Source organism: Protopterus annectens, chromosome 9.part0 (genome assembly GCF_019279795.1).
Source record: "Protopterus annectens isolate FY-2018-M chromosome 9.part0, PAN1.0, whole genome shotgun sequence".
Taxonomy (NCBI): Eukaryota; Metazoa; Chordata; order Ceratodontiformes; family Protopteridae; genus Protopterus; species Protopterus annectens.
The window spans coordinates 454,300,766-454,318,011 of NC_056743.1; the positions used below are offsets into that span (position 1 = coordinate 454,300,766).

General features: G+C 39.7%; 1 protein-coding gene across 4 annotated transcripts in view; it reads left to right on the top strand.

The window, feature by feature from the left end:
- Positions 1-17,246, top strand: part of ANK1 (ankyrin 1) — a 1,899,552-nt gene that overhangs the window by 1,776,349 nt on the left and 105,957 nt on the right. For all 4 annotated transcript variants that reach the window (XM_044082993.1, XM_044082990.1, XM_044082992.1 and 1 more), the window contains one exon: positions 6,737-6,901. In XM_044082993.1, the coding sequence (XP_043938928.1) occupies positions 6,737-6,901 (165 nt within the window). The remainder of the gene's footprint in view (positions 1-6,736; positions 6,902-17,246) is intronic.

Genomic DNA, 17,246 nt, shown 5'->3' on the forward strand with positions numbered 1-17,246 from the left:
ATGACAAACACATTGCATACTGCACAGTATGCAAAGACACTACATTAAAGTCTCAGTTGAGTTTAGTTTAAATGATACAAAGACAGAAAACTTGAAAACATTGGAAAACATACAGTGGATATAAAAAGGGTACATACCCATTTTAAAATGCCATGTTTTTGTGATATAAAAAATGAGACCACAATAAATAATTTCAAAACTTTTTCCACCTTTAATGTAACCTATAACCTTTACAATTCGATTGAAAAACAAACAAGTCTGTTAGGGGAAAAAATATAAAAAATAAAAAACATACAATACTCTGGTTGCATGTGAGTGCACACTCTTAAACTAATCCTTTGTTGTGTGTGCACACCCTTAAACTAATGCTTTGTTGAAGCACCTTCTGATTTAATTACAGTATTCAGTCTTCTTGGGTAGGAGTCTGTCAGCATGGCACATTTTGACTTGGCAATATTTGCCCACTCTTCCTTGCAAAAGCGCTCCAAATCTGTCAGATTGTGAAGGCATCTCTTGTGCACAGCCCTCTTCAGGTCACCCCACTGATTTTCTATTGGATTTAGGTCTGGGCCCTGGCTGGGCTATTCCAAAACTTTAATTTTCTTCTGGTGAAGCCATTCTTTTTTTGATTTGGATGTATGCTTGGGGTCATGTTAAAAGGTGAAATTCCTCTTCATTTTCAGCTTTCTAGCAGATGCCTGAAGGTTTGGGGCCAAAAGTGACTGGTATTTCGAACTGTTCATAATTCCCTCTACCTTAACTAAAGCCCCAGTTCCAGCTGAAGAAAAGCAACCCCAAAGCATGATACTGGCACCACTGTGCTTCACCGTGGGGACTGTGTTCTTTTGGTGATTTGATATGTTGTTTTTGCTCCAAACATATCTTTTGGAATTGTGGCCAAAAAGTTCAACCTTGGTCTCATCAGACCATAACACATTTTCCCACATGCTTTTGGGAGACTTGATGTATTGTTTTGCCAGTTTTCGCTGAGCCTGGATGTTTTTCTGTGTAAGAAAAGGCTTCCCGTCTTACAACCCTACCCCATAGTCCAGACATATGGAGAATATGAGAGATTGTTGTCACATGTAGTACACAATTAGTACTTGCCAGAAATTCCTGCAGCTCCTTCAGTGCTGCTGTAGGTTTCTTGGCAGCCTCCCTGACCAGTTTTTGTCTTGTCTTTTCATCAATTTTGGAGAGACGTCCAGTTCTTTGCAATGTCACTGTTGTCCCATATTTTTTCCACTTTTTGATGACTGTCTTCGCTGTGTTCCATGGTATATCCAATGCTGTGGAAATCTTTTTGTGCCCTTCTCCTGACTGATACCTTTCAACAGTGAGATCCCTTTGATACTTTTTAAGCTCTCTGTGAACCATGGCTTTTTCTGTAGCAGGCAACTGAGTAAATGTCAGGAAAATCCTACTAGGACGGCTGAACTTTATTTGGGGTTAATCAGAGTCTCTTTAACTGATGGCAGGTGTGTACCCAAGAAGACTGAATGTTGTAATTAAATCAAAAGGTGCTTCAACAAAGTATTAGTTTAAGGGTGTGCACACTTATGCAACCAGCGTATTGTACTTTTTTTATTTTTTATATTTTTTCCCCTAACAGATTTGTTTGTTTTTCAATTGAATTGTACAGGTTATAGGTCACATTAAAGGTGGGAAACGTTTTGAAATGATTTATTGTGTCTCATTTTTTTATATTACAAAAACCTGGCATTGTAACAGGGGTGTGTACACTTTTTATAGCCACTGTAGATGATGCAATTGAATAAATATAGATTGTACGATTACTTGATCTTTCGGATGAACAACAGTCCTTTCACTGGTAGTTTTTAAGTTACTGATATCTGCTGGAAAGAAAATTACATAATTTCTTCTTCAGTGTGTGAAAAAGATACTTAAAAATGGCCAGTGTGGGGAAAAAATGTGTGCAGCTTGAATGCAATGTCTTTGCGTTTGTGTGTGCAGGGGTGCTTGTACGTGTGTAAGCATGTGTGAGAGAGCATGGAACTTCAGAAAGGTGGTTTATTAACTGCCATAAAACTAAAAATACCACCTGCATGATATTTTGGAGTCATTGTTCATTTAGAAGAAAACAGCTTTAATCAAATACTATGACATTTAATGGAAAATTAAATCACAGCAAAAAGAGATCTGCAGGAGGATTAGTTAAATCCAGAGAAGGAAAATCATATAACAAAAATGTGTCCAGTACTTTTGCTCTGCTTAGGCTGATATTGAGCGGCTAGACTTTTTTTTTTTATTGTTACACGTCTAGACATGCATTAGTCTGAGGGAAAGAAACCCTGAAACTGAAATGTGTGTCATTATTTAGTGACTTCATTTCTCATAAAATTTGTGGTTTTCCGACAAATCACTGAGGAATGAAATCACTAAATAATGACATGCATTTCAGTTTCAGACTTCCTTTCCTTCAGACAATGCAAAAGAGCAACATTACCCATTCCCTTCTTTATTTAGTCCACATTTCTTATAATGAGACAAAAAGCTGGAGCCTCCCGATAAATAGAGGTACTCTCGAAGCAGAGAAAATACAAGAAAAATCAGGTGGAAAACTAACGAAACATACCTGTTTTTCCTTATTTTTCCCAACTCTTGTACCTCTAACTGCCAGTATGTTACAGCTTTCTTTTCTCCCCCTCCCCCCAATAAAAAGAAGGCAACAGAGATCTTCCTATCTCTGTTGCTTGCTTTCCAAAGCACTCACGGACTGTGTAAATGTGGGAACGGAAGTCCCATACAGATGTGCAGTACATCAACAAAGCAGTGGAATTGGGAAGCAACATGGAAGAACACCACAGCACCATTATACAAAGACATTATTTAAGAAAAGTAAGGTTTTTTTTCTTAAATAATGTCACTGTACAACATCAATAATCAACTCCGTGGTGTAGTATATCACTTGGGCTTCACCCTCATAATTAAACCACGCCAACTGTGGGTAAATCTTCAATATACCACACCCAGTTCTTGGTTATTGCTATATTATCTTATTCTCTTGGTAGTCCTGGACTTCTTTATTGCCCATATCTGTATTGTCAACATTACTGCAATTATCGTGATTTCTTTCCACACAAAACACAAAGATAATTGTCCTCAAAATTACATTGTTGTAGTAAGTTAGGTTTTATTCAGGTGTTCATAGGTAAGTACTAGGCTATCGGGCCTGGGGCCTATACAAGCCCAGCCAAAAAGGTACCCTGGCTTTTGCCACCCAATAAAATTATTTTCCTGTGTCACTGTCCAGCAGAGCCACAGAGGTGATCCCCGGGGTGAATTTTCTATTTCCCATCCAATCATCAGGATTTTTCTTGAAGAATGCTAATGAGGAGTTTTGTTTGATATAGACATGTAGTTTATTCCAGAGTATGGGAAGTCTCTGGGACAGGAATCTATCCCTCCAGCATGTTCTGTTTATTGTGGTGACAAGGTTTAGGTCCCTAGAGCGTGTAGCTCGGAGGGATTCGGATTTCTTTACGTGGAGCATGTCCAGCAGCTCTGGGTTTGACATAGCTTTGTATGTTAGGCAGAGATCACGTCTGAGTAGGCGATATGCGACGGAGTAAAGCTAGATTTTTTTGAGACGGTCTGTGTAGGGCATCTGTTTGAGGCCGGTAATCCTCTTTGTGAGGTATTTCTGCGGTCTTTCCAGTTGTTGTAGATGTCTTGTGAGGTACATACCAAAAGGGGCGTTGTACTCTATAATGGGTCTAATGAGTGATGGGTAGAAGGGAACAATGACCTCTTTTTTCTGGATGAGAAACCTTTTGTGATGAGGTGTGCAACGTAGAAGGATTTCCTGACTACTGTGGCGATGTGATTATCAAAGAAGAGACTGCTGTCCACCTGTGTCCCAAGGTCTCTTATCACACTTTCAGTGTTAAGTATACTACCGCCTGTGTTGTAGTTCATGGGTACAGAGTTTTTATCAAAGGGGATGACAATGCACTTTTTGGCATTGAGCTTGAGGACATGGCTTTGACACCAGGCATCTGTCTCAGTGAGGCCCTTTTGTAGGATGTCCACATCGTTAGAGTTTCGATTATGGCTCCTAGTTTGCAGTTATCTGTGAACTTCATTAGCCAAAGACCTTCTGTGTTAGCCTGTACTTCAGAGAAGTAGATACCAAACAGGAGAGGACCCAGGACTGAACCCTGTGGTACTCCACTTGTCACTGGTCTGAAGTCGGATTTGGAGTCTGCTACTTTCACAGTGTGGGTTCTGTCAGTGAGCCAGTTGGCAACCCATCTTGTGACATAGGGATTTATACCTAGTTTAGTGAGCTTACCTATAATTCCAGAGATAGGTTTTCTTAACTGCATAAAGTGCCTTTGATGCTGATTTCATGTAAAGACAGACCAACAAATTATAAATAAATTATAAATGATAACTCTGGATTTAACCAATGTACTTGCACAACTTTTTAATTGTGATTAATGTTCTTAATAAATATCAGAGCAGTTGATATGGGATACTCTGCCCCATTGAATGAACATCCAATCTAATGCATTGTGCATGGAGAACTGGCAAGACATAACCCAAGTCTTTTAAAGTTCAGTCTGTCTCTCTCATTTTTCAAGTGTCTTGTTTAAATGAATGAGGAAAATAATGTGTTCCTCTTTCTAGGAACATGTGGATATCAAAGCACCTCATCTAACACTAGTAACTTAATAACTCTTCATAAAGGACTCCTGCTAATCTGAAAGCTTGAGTAACTGTAAAACTTGGTCCATTAAGCGGTATTAGAATCACATGTGTTTGAATGTTTTTGTGCCTCCTACCAGTGGACCAGTATGGCATTTCTTCATTTTTAATACAAAGACAGAATTTCAGATGCAAAGATTTGCTATTAACATGGCCTTATGTGTAGAATAAAACTTTTCAGCAATTTGTATTAGGCGATTCAGCAGTACAGATCCCAACACATGCTGTAAAAGCCTAGTCACAGCTGTTGGCCTATTTTAAGGAAGTGCAGTAAATAAGTAAGTAAGGTGCATTAGGAATGTGTGGGTGCTGGAGCTGATGAAGACCCCCTTTAATTTAGATCTCTGTGTTTTCAGGTTTTTACCTACAGCAGTACTGGTCCAAGAAGAAATTATTTAAAGCTGTAGAGACAGAACTTCACGGCCACCACTATTTTATAAGAGTACATTTCAGAAACTATTTATGGCTGTAAACAAATACCTGCACACAGTTTTAATTTTTGCTGTTGTTATTTTTGAAGGGCATATAAAGTTCTGCAGTGAGCTAAGAATTCTGCTGTAATGTTTACTGATGACAATGATCATGATTTAACAGTGTTTAATTCAATAGGCCAGATCAAGAACATCCCGACCACGGTTTTCTGCTTTCTAGTCACTACTGATTCAGGCATTCATAGGACATGGCATCATTTAGTTCAGGAAATGTTTAACGGGTGGCATGCCAGGGTAATCCTATGAGATAGGCTTGTAAAGGCTCCAGGGCCATAAGCCTAGTACACACCTATGAACCAGATAGATTACACTAAGTGCACAAGTAGTCTACATTTTTTAGTAAACTTCGAGATTTAAGGCAGCAAGAACTCAGTAAGAAAACTAAAATTAGGAGGAAAAAGGTGAGAACTATGGGTCTATATTAGAACATCGAAGTGTCAGGTCTACGAATGTTCTAATATTGACACCTAGTAACCGAAAGTTGAATATAGCAAATTTTTAGATAACCAAATTCTTTCCTAGGGAAAGAAATCGGTTGTCCGTTATTGTCGCTTCGCTATTTTCAGCTCTGCGGTGGAAAGTTACGGTCGGGTTCTGGTAAGTGTGCGATTGTGTGGACATGAGGGTTAGGGTGGGATAGGTGAGTTAGGGTTAGGGGGCGGGTCAGGTAAGTGTGCGAATGTTTGGACGTGAGGGTTAGGGCACGGGTGAGGTCTGTGTGCGATAGTGACGGACGTTAGGGTTTGGGTTAAGGTATGTGGGTAGATAGTGGTGTATGTACAGTTTAGTGTAGGTTTATATGTAAGCCTTTAGGTGTATGTGTGTGGATTGCTGTGTGTTTGGTGTGTTTGTGTTGTGTGTATGTGTTTTGGAACAGCAAATTTTTTCCCTAGGAAAAAATTCGATGTTCTAACTTTTCGGTCTTACCGGTTTTCGGTTACTAGGTGTCAATATTAGAACATTCGAAGACCTGAAACTTCGATGTTCTAATATAGACCCAAAACTATACTAGTGTTGTCTCTACTTAGAAGAGTGCACACTTGGTGTACGCATTCATGAATCCAGCCTAAGTTCTCACCCATTAAGTACCTGCATACATTTGTTCGTGGAGAATGATATGTGTATTTTGAACGCTATTCTTTATGATAAATTAATCAGCGCTTCAAAATTACTTTTCATCATTTTGCACTTCAGAATCGCAGCATCGTGCTCAAAACCCTAGTTTATCTGAACCATAGTATGCCTTGATGATAGAAAAATTCTAGTGTGCTAATGCAAAAGACAGTTTGAAAATGTATTTTGAAACGTCAGCCATTAATTAGAAACAGAAATAAATTAAACCTGCTTTATAAAAATATAATTCAGCTATATTGCAGTGTGCCTGGAAAAGTAAAATTCTTGCCAGTTTTCACATACTACTGCTTGAGAAGGGGACTTTGGTTCTAATTTTCTAACCTTTCATTCATCTGTATGTCTTGTCCATATGGTCACCATATCCTTTGCACTCTTTGCAGGTTATTCGTAAGGTGGTTCGCCGGATCAACACTTCTGAGGGAGAAACGGGGGACAAGGAAGAAGTAATCATTGAAAGTTCTCTCCAGGACCCTTCAGAGGTTGAAGCAGATACAGAGCAGTTTATGAAATATGCCATCCTTCAACGGGACAGCCCTAATGCAAAGGTACGGTATAAAATTTAGAATGAGATATTTGGAAGTGACAAAATACAATCCTTTCAAATATATCCTGCTGTTGAACTACATATTCAAAAACTCCTGTTGTAGGAGGCATTTTAAGAGGTTTTGAACTCCAACAGTTAGGCATATATGTGAGATATATGAATAATGCTATTAAAAATAGTAACAAACAGCTGATGCCTTTATATGATTGTATGGTGCAATGCATTGACCATGAGATGTTCTTTCCAAATGATAAAAAATTAACACAAACTTAATAAAGTGTCAGTACAAGTGACAGAGTAGTTTAGTAATGGACATTTCTTCCCTGTTTAGCTATGTGCAGTAGCTGTCTCTTGCATTAATCCCAAATCAGTCACTTCATCTCCCTCTGGAAATCAAAGCTCTGCCACCAAATGCAAAAAGAGAAGACTGTAGGATATAGCATTAAAAATGTTAACAACTTTTTTGTCTGCCTAATGATGCTCTTCCATAATCCTGTCAATCCATTTGATCATTTATGGTGGCATGAGAACCCGGACCATTCATTCTCTGGAAAGGGCAAGAGCCCTATGGTGCATTTCTGACTCAGACGAGAGCCTGATCAGCCTATTTGTTCTGATCCAAGGGTAGGAGTCAGGTATGTGAGCCTGTCAGCTGTGTGGGTCCCTTGCTCCTATGTAGCTCCATCCACAGAAACTACAGTGTATTCAAGGGATCCGTTCCACTGGAAGCCCAACACTTTCCTACACATCCCCCTGGAACACCTATTTGGTTTACATGAGACATGAGCAACACTGCCCCAGTAGCTGCTGCCTACAGTTCTGAGCCCTCCTGTAGGGGATGGCGCAAAAAGTCATATTACTTCCCTGCTCCTGTGGTGGGTGTACTAGTGACAGCCTCCCACTCCCACCCTCTCTACGTGGTACCTCCACTACATAAAATGGTAATCAAACATGGAGTTTCTGGGTGGTAGTCATGGCTTGATCCCTTTAATCCACAGAACTGGAGTATGTTAACACCACTGAAATAAGTTGCTGGCCCAGATGGCTTTCATTAGAAACATATTTGTAGGTCCTTTTAGTAAAAAAGAGGCATTCCAACATGATCTACATCAGACACATTTACTGAAAGAATTAATAACATTTTAATTAGTTTGAACTAAAAATACAGTTTGCTGTTGTGTCAGGGTAAAGTGGGTTTAGATGTAGTCAAATGCAGAGGAGAGGAGGAGTCATAAAAAGTCACCAAGCTGATAAGACATAATGTCCAGATGATCTGTCTATTAAATAACTAGCAGAGTTTAGTCACCGCTTGATGGAGCATTTTAATTTTTCCCTAGTAAGTGGTCTGGTGCCAGGACACTGGGGGCTGGCAGTGATGTATCTTTTGCATAAAGAAGGGTCTAGAAGGAAGCAAAGTAATTATAGGCTCTTAGTCTTTCGTTCATTCTTGGGAAGATTATTGACAAGAGTTTTGGTCTGGCAGGCTGGCAGCATTCCAGAACTGTCAGTCTTTGGATGATGTTAGAAGGCATAATGCCATCTGTTCTACACAAAGAGGGCCTGATTTTGTAATGTAGTCAAATACCTTACAGTGGCTGCTGAAGGATAATTCCAGGGATGGACGCACACTGCTTTGTCTCATCAGTGTGTGTGTGTATGGGGGGGGGGGGGCAGACACCTCATGAGCATACTTATGGAAGTGCGTTGAGACATGAATGGGCCCATGGATTCAGAAAGACATACTGCACGCAGTAAGCCTGATGTGGCTGTCCAATTTACAGATAGTCCGTCCTTAGTGATTATATGTGATCAGTAGATTAACAGCGGTTGGCTATCTCCACATCTTACCTCTGCGTTAATTAGGTGTTCTGGGAAGTGGCATATTATCATTAAACATGTGCTCTCCCCCAGCAATTCCTTGTGGTAAGAGATTTACACAACCTGACAATTCATGGAGTCATTTGGCTGCATTTAATTAACATTACCAATAGGACACATTCACCCATAACTTTCTGTGTTAGAGGCAAGTATCAGGGAGTTTCACAAAAATGAAAGAGTGGTGTGTGTGTGTGTATGTTTGCGTGTATGTGCACATGTGTGTGTGCAAGAAGAGAGTGTCCACGTGTGTGGCAATGTGTGTCTGTGAATGCCTATAGAGGTATGAGTAGTATCAGGTGAGTGTGCATATGTGTGTGGAGGGGGCTCTTCCATACCTCTCAACTACCTCTAGACTAAAGAGCAAAAGCTGTAATACTAAGGACTGGGACATATTTGAAACAGTGCTAAATTAAAAGATTTTATCAACTATCTGAATCAAACCACCAGCTTCCTGCATTTCACTTCTTCCCACAGCCTCACCTCGGCAGTCTTCTTAGATATGTGCAGATTGCTAAAGATTTGGACCAAGGTAAAATGGACACAGATCTTTACAGAAAACCTACCAGAGTAAACCTCCTGCTACATAATAAGTGTCTCCATCCCACCAGGGCACGATACAATGTTGTTAAGTCCCAGGTCTACAGGTTGGCCACGATCACCATGAAAATGGGACCCTTCCTTAGGAACCTAAATGATGTTTTGGTGAGGGAATGCAAAAGCAGTATGTTATAAAGCATTCTGGAACTTAGAATTGAACTAATAATTACAAATGCACCAGTATTTAACAGTCCTTATGAAAGGGTATTCAAGTAATCTATGGACAACAAATCTAAAGACAGTTGTATCTTGACTTTTACTGTTAACTATAACAACATCATTAATATTATTAGAGAGAACTGGACCATAATTACTGAAAGCTTGAATTTAATGGACATCCTTAGAGAAGCTCCTTCTGTTGTATATAGGAAAGCAAGACACATCAGGAGTTGGGTTGAAGGTAGGGCCAGACCACTGATATTCCATTTTTAACTCAACTGTGGAAGTGTGGAGCCAGCTATGTCTTTTGTCAGCACATAGCGGAGGGAGACGTGTTTCTGCCCTTATTTAAAGAAACTGATTAAAACCAATGTAGGAGGTGACTGTAACTAAATGCAGGTGGTTTACAGGGCAAGCTGCAATGACTGTAAAGTAGTTTATGTGGGAAAAACGCTCAGCAGACATAAAAGAAGGATTTCTGAACATCTTTCTGAAATTAGAGCTAAGTGCAAGAATAATGCAGCGGCTCAGCATTTTGTAGTACGTATTTTACAGTTCAATTTTTATTAGTGAACTAGGCGCATAACATAATTCAAGGAGTAAACATCACACCCTCAACACTGCGAAGTTTCTTCTTTGTTTGAATTATCACTGTACATGCTTTTTAGTCCTTGTATTTTGCATATGAATAACCCAGAGATGGATCAAAATTTTTAGACATTTACATATTTCGCCTATCTATGAAGAACAGGGGTGTTAAACTGGGGTGAAATCAATTCATCCAAATTTCATTTGAATAGAGTAAAGGAAGTACTTTGCTTAATGTGGAGTGGAAGATGGTTCCATAGAAGTGGTATAGTGTGTGACATAAACCTATTCCTCCAGCATGTTCTATTTATTTTGAACAAGTGACTGAGATCCCTTGACCAGGTGCTTATGATACCATTGAACTTGCAAATGTGTAATAGATGTGACTGAACAGGATCTGTTGAAGATCTGTACCCAAGGCAGAGGTCACCTGTCAGCAGTATGTGTGATACTGAGAAGAGGGGCAAGACATTGAAATGGTCTGCATAGCTTTTATGATTTAGTTCCTTGATTTCTTTAATGAGAAAGTATTGTGGTCATTCATGTTGTGACAAATGTTTGGACAGGTACACACCTAAAGGGACATTATACCCAATGATCAGCCAAATGAGTGCCGATTGCAGTGGAACAATTAAACCCCTGGATCTGGATGCAATACCTTTAGTTATAAGCTGAGCAATGAAAAAGGACTTCCTTACAACAGTGGATGTGTGGTGATCAAAGAGCAGTTCATTGTCAACATAGGCTCAAAGATTCACGATTACAGGATCAGGTTTTAGGGATCATCAATGTGATAGTTAAAAAGGGAGTCATGATTGCTAAATGATACTGTTATAAACATCTTGCCATTTAGTTTTAGCCCATGGTTTGGACACCATCTATTTGTTTGGGACAAGCCCTTTCTGAGAATCTTGGTGCCTTTCAGGAAGTTTATGACTGATAGTACCAAGTTTGCAGTTGTCTGCAAACCTGGAAGATCATGCAGTTCACAGTTACCAAAGTGGATGGAGATATTTTACAGGGGCAGACTTAGAAATCTTGCACTCTATGCCATATGATGGAGAAGATAAACAAGGAAGTGTTCTGGGTTCATTTAATTGTTTCTGGAGAGCTGATATGAAGTCAAAGAGGAAGCAGAGAGCAGAGAAAGAAGGAGGTGACTAGGAATGAAAGGAGGACATTTCATATTAGATTTGAGAAAAATAATATTTCATGAAGAGGGAGGTGGAACAATGCAATACATTGTCCAGGGCATTTAGTTGTTAGAGGGGTAAAGCTTTCTTTTGGAAAGTGCAAGCAAATGATGTCACAAGGATATGGGAAGAACAGCTGCATGACAGATAACTGCAGCAGTTCTGTTTTGACAAGCCACAAGTCTGTTTTCTGTGAGCAGTTTCACATGTTCATAAAGAGCAGCTATTGCAGTTTCTGAAGCTAGTAAGTAACCCTTACCATGACACTGGCCTGCTTCACAGAGCTGTTTGATGTACCATTTGCATTTTATCTTCATATAAAGACTCCCATGTTCTTTAAAGCATGGATTGTATCTTTGTGGTGCAAGTGACCAGTCGCATAGTGGTACTGTCTCCCCTTTAGAAACAAAACTTCAGAGGCAGGAGGGAGAAGAGTGGGCTTTCACGGCAGCACTTAGGAAGTGGTGGCACCTCATTATATTTGTGTTATCTTTGTTGGCGTTAATTTCTACAGGGGATATAAGTACAAGTCTACAGAGAGAGAGTGAAGGGCTACAATATTTGTGCAGTCTTTGGCAGATAATATCATCAGAATGTGTGCTGCCCCCTTCTTGTCCTCGTGCACTGCATCAGTCTTCATCATACCGCTCAACTGTCTAGAATTTTGCAGAGGTGCCCTGATTTTGCCTCATATTTTTGCCCTGTCCTCGTACAATTTTTAATTTTCTAGTATGGCACTGAGGATTACAGTCAGAAATGACAGACATTACAGTTTCATGCTACTTAATGTTTAGAAAATACATATTGATGCAAAAACTGTAACTTTTTAAGTAAATTAGATTTAAAAATTGTCCACGAGTGTGGACATTTGTAACCCCGACCATCATTATTTTAGGCTTTGTTCAGAATTCTTGAGTAAAGAAGTTGAGAGGTGTGGTCCTCACACTGTATATGAATTTCATTTTAAGTTTTATTTTAAGTGCAGAGAAGATGTGATTTATGAATATAGTTACTGAATGCGGACTGAACCTCAGGTTAAATGTTGCCAGCCAAATCTATGTCAGTAATCCTCAGTGTTGTAAGTACTGAGTAAAAATGAACTTATTTCCTTAGGCATTTCAAAGACATATACTAAACTGGAAAGTAAATCAATAAATTAACTGGCCCTGCATTGAAATATTTTATAGATAAAGACTATACATTGATATGCTGCTGCTATAAAAAGGTAGCAAATGCATAAATGGAAAACCATCACACTGATAATTTGAAAGGGGGAGGTATCTATTTTTCTCCTTTATGCAGTTTGAGAGGGTTTCTAAAGAGCATTACTGTGATAACAAGACTCATTCTATACTAAGCAATAAAATTGCACCTGAAACAGAAGGGAGAGTTAAAATTTAGTAATCAGTTAAAGCAATAATATTTTGCATAAAGTGCTTCTGTTTTATGACTGTCTTGCTCTTTGGCCATACTGTTTTCTTTAGTCTGCCTGCCTACCCATCTTTCTATCTTTCATTCTCTCAATATTCTCATGGCAGACCCCTTCACAGTGCACTACCATTATTTCTATATTTGTTAAGCTGGAATAGAATATTGGCTTTGAGATCACTGCCCCGTTATATAATCAGTCTTGGTACAGTTTTTAATTTTCTAATAAGTCATTCTGCCATGATAAAATCTTTACTCTTCATCTCCTGAAAGGTACAATTAATAGTTTTTAATGCCTTAAGGAAATGGTTTCTAACTTGTTTTTCTTCCACAGCGTGTATCCTCCAACCTTTCCAACTTATTTAGAAGTCTGTTTTCCCACCTTAAAGCATCTGACTCCCTATTTTCTAATTAGCACTCACAAGTCTTAAGTAAGAACGTGTATTTTACCTCGTTCTGCTGAAACTTTTTCTCAAAACGTACATAGTCACATTGTTGTATAATGACTTCATAGTACCACATGGTATCCAAAGGTCTGTATGTTTTACCTGATGTTATTCCCGGAAGGTCCATCCTACCACTCATATCCATTCTTATTCTGCTGTTGGTGTCCCCCCCCCCCCCAATAATGCTGCATTGACCATAAAAATCAACAGGTAACAACCCCCCATCTATCTCAATTAAGGTGTCAGAATGCAAGACATAATTGATTTCACTGATTTCCATCTGAAGATGCCCTCTGTTACAGGGGTACTCTACACTTCCCAATCTCAAACCTCCCCTTCTAAGCAAGTCTTGACAGTGCTTAATACCTTATAATGGCTTTCTCTTCTCCTTTCTAATTTTGCAGTCTCCTAAACAACATTGTAGGTAAATTTCCACCCATAATGATGCAAAGTATTCAAACAACTTCTGTCTCTCATTGTAAAACAGAGTAGCCTAAAGAATAAATAAACAAAACTACTGCCCTTTAACTAAGGCATTAAACTCTAATACTCAGACTGGGGATATACAACAGACATCCTTAATGGAGACTCTGTTCATCTTGTACAACACTAATATGTTGGTACATGTGTCTTCATAAATATCACAGCATCTCATCACCACACAAATTTTCAAATTGACTTCTCTTGCAGGACAGCAAGGCTTGTACATACAATGAGACTATAATGCTGAACCTCAAGGTTTCCACCCATTTTAAAATCACTGACCTTTGGACACCTCCAAATATACTATTTACATTACAAAACAATATCAGTATACTAGACATTGCCTTTAATCTTAAGCTGTTTACATTTCATAGTTTCAGTTTGCGGTACTTTTCCGTTAAAGCCCTACCACTTTGCGCTGCTGTGAAGTGAAGCTGTACCACCTCACGCTGTTCTTCTTCTTCTGGCATTTGGGTTCAGTATTGAGCTCAGACTGAGGTGATGGAATTCCTGGGGAGTCTGTGATTATAACTCGTCTCTGGGGCTGAAAATATACAGCTTACTCAGGAATAAAGTCACACTGCTCATGACCGAAGTCAGTCTGCATATTTGCTGAACGCTGTTAAGCCTACTCACCCATTTGTATACATATTTGGGTGGTACCGCTGTGGAGTTGGGCTCCATAACACCAACTCACATTCGTCTGCAGGGTGTGGAAATGTAATTAAACAAACTTACTGCCACTACTGATATGGATAGTGTTTTTTCTGTCCACAGTCATAACATATGAAATCGCTTTCCTGGTATAACGGCGGTCCTGTTTTGTATAATGAAACAAAACATGTTAAAAGTAAAGAGCTTTTTCGTTTGACAAAGACTGTAGCTGTTGTCTTACTTATCTAATGAAGGGTATTCTGACAGCAGTGGTGTGACTGTCGCTAGCCAGTCTTTTGAAGAAAGACAGCATTTGGCCATGAGCTGTCAATAAAGTAATGTCATGTTGACTGTCCTGTTCAAATACTGATCAGTATTTGATGTTCTACTATCACATTAACAGTCTGACTGGTAGTAGCACACATCAATACAGATAAGGGGTACTGTGTGCTTGTGTATGACAAGTACTTAAATCTAATTTACAGTTGGTAGTAGAAGGCACTGAGCATTGGAAATTGGCAGCAATACATCGGCAAAACACAGCAGTACCAAGTGGTAGTTGTTTAACAGAAGAAACACAGCAGCGCGAAGTGATAGGGCTTTAACGAAAAAGTACCCAGTTTGCATCTTAGTAGTGTCTGTTTCACTTATATCATTTGCTGCAGTTTAGCAATACTTTCCTCAGCCACTGCATCATAAATAGTACCTTTAGTATTTCAACACACCTCCCTATCTTGTACCATCAAAGGTTCGGAAGTACCCTTCATAAAGATTCCCCCAATCTGATCCTTTTATTTGCTTGCAACTTCTATTTCATTCCCTTTCATCTTTGACTCAGAATCCCTCTCCATCTTTGCTCAATGGGCAAATCCCCAAATTTACAATCAAACCATGTATAGTCCCTTCTACAATGGATGTATGAAACCCTATACTCCTTTGATGTACAGCCGTGCTCTCCAAATGCATTACATCTTTTATGTGGACAATCTTTTATCAAATGATCTAAATTGTCAAAAGCAAGTTTTAGGTTAGCCTAGATATAGTACCATACCTAATGTTCCTTTATGCCGCATAATTTAGCAAATGTGTAACAGAATTGTTCAAAATGTTAAAATGCATGAATTATAACTTGTCCATGGCATTTCAGTCTTTTGTATTTCAAAAGCAGTCATAAATTTATAAGCAAGCACATGAGTTTCAACTATTTAATCATAGCTTCCAAACAGTCTTTGTGCATAATGAATAGAGAATGGCAGCCATCATGCCTGTGCACAAAGATGGGTCATCTATGGACCCTGGAAACTGCAGACCCATAAGTCTCACTAGTCTCATATTCACGGCCATGAAAAGAATTATCATGTAAATGATCAATAATGAGATATGAGACCGCCAGGCATTGGACCCTACCTAGTGTCATCAAGGGCAGGTCATGTTTACTCAGCCTGGAGGACTTCTTTGAAAAGGTCACCAAAACAGTGGTTGAGGGCAAAATAGTTTACACTTCCTACCTTTAGCTGGCCAAGGCATTTGACACAATACCCCACAAGGGCATTGTTTATAAACTCAAGAAATTAGGAATAAACACTTATGTCACCCAGTGGATAGTCAGCTGGCTCACAGGCAGGACCCAGGACATTAGAACTGGGGAGTGCACTTCCGCAAAGGGGCCAGTCACCAGCAGGGTCCCTCAAGGATTGGTCCTGGGGCCACTTTTTTTTTAAATCTACTACTTTGACATCAAGGCCAATGTCAAGAGCCTCTATCTGACCAAACTTGCAGACAATTGCAAATTATGAGCCATCATAGAATATTCCACTAAAACTAATGTTCTCCAAGAAGGACTGACAAGACTCTTCTGAGGTGCAGGCCAAAACCAGTGGGCTGTGGCTGACCAAGTTTGCAGATTACTGCAAGCCGGGTACTGTCATCAATTCCCCTAGTGATGTGGTCATCCTCCAAGAGGGTCTCACCCAAACAAATGACTGTTGCCAGAAACATGGCCTCAACCTGAATGCCAAAATGCAACATCGTCCCCTTTGGGGAGAGTGATGTCCCCACACATTATAACATTAATAATAAGGTCCTAAGCATGCAATCATTCTAGAGAGACATGGGTACCTAGGTTGATAGCAAACTGACGTTTGACCACCATATTGCCTCCAGTGTACAGAAAGCTTTCTACATGGTCCACCTCATTAGTAAGGGTAACTTGTCTAGGGACTAGGTGGCCATAACATCCCTGTATTCTTCCCTTATAAGACCCATTATTGAGTACAATGCCCATTTCGGCATGTACCTCACAAAGCACATGCAGCAGCTGGAAAGTTCATGTGCCACAGTCAGTACTCCTGACAAAGAGGAGATTGCCAGCACAAACACCACATCACATAGCCAAGCATAACACACACACATACACACACGCACACCTATGCAGAAGTCCTCAATAAAAACTTAACCAAACAGCAGAGACCTCCGGAACATACTCACACTCCACACCCAACACCAAACACATCACACACAGCAGACAACACACCAGTGTCTCACAAACACAGCCCATAAGGCAAAACAATAAACCATCACAGCCCACAAGACATAACAAGAAACCAAACGTACTAGTCATTGGTGACTCAATTGTGAGACACATTGATGTCCCCCTCACCAGGCTTGACAAGAAGAAGGTCACGGTCAGTTGTCTGTCTGGTGCCAGAATCCACCACATCACGCATGCACTTAAGTCTCTTCACAACAAGTACAAGTACGACTCTGTCATTGTCCATGTTGATGTGAATGACTTTAGACATACTTCCCTGGACTATATGACGAGAGACATGATTGAGCTCTCAGAGTATGTGTCCCAGGCATGTATGACCCTAGCCCTAAGCAGTATCCTACCTTCACCAAGAATTATACCACAATACCA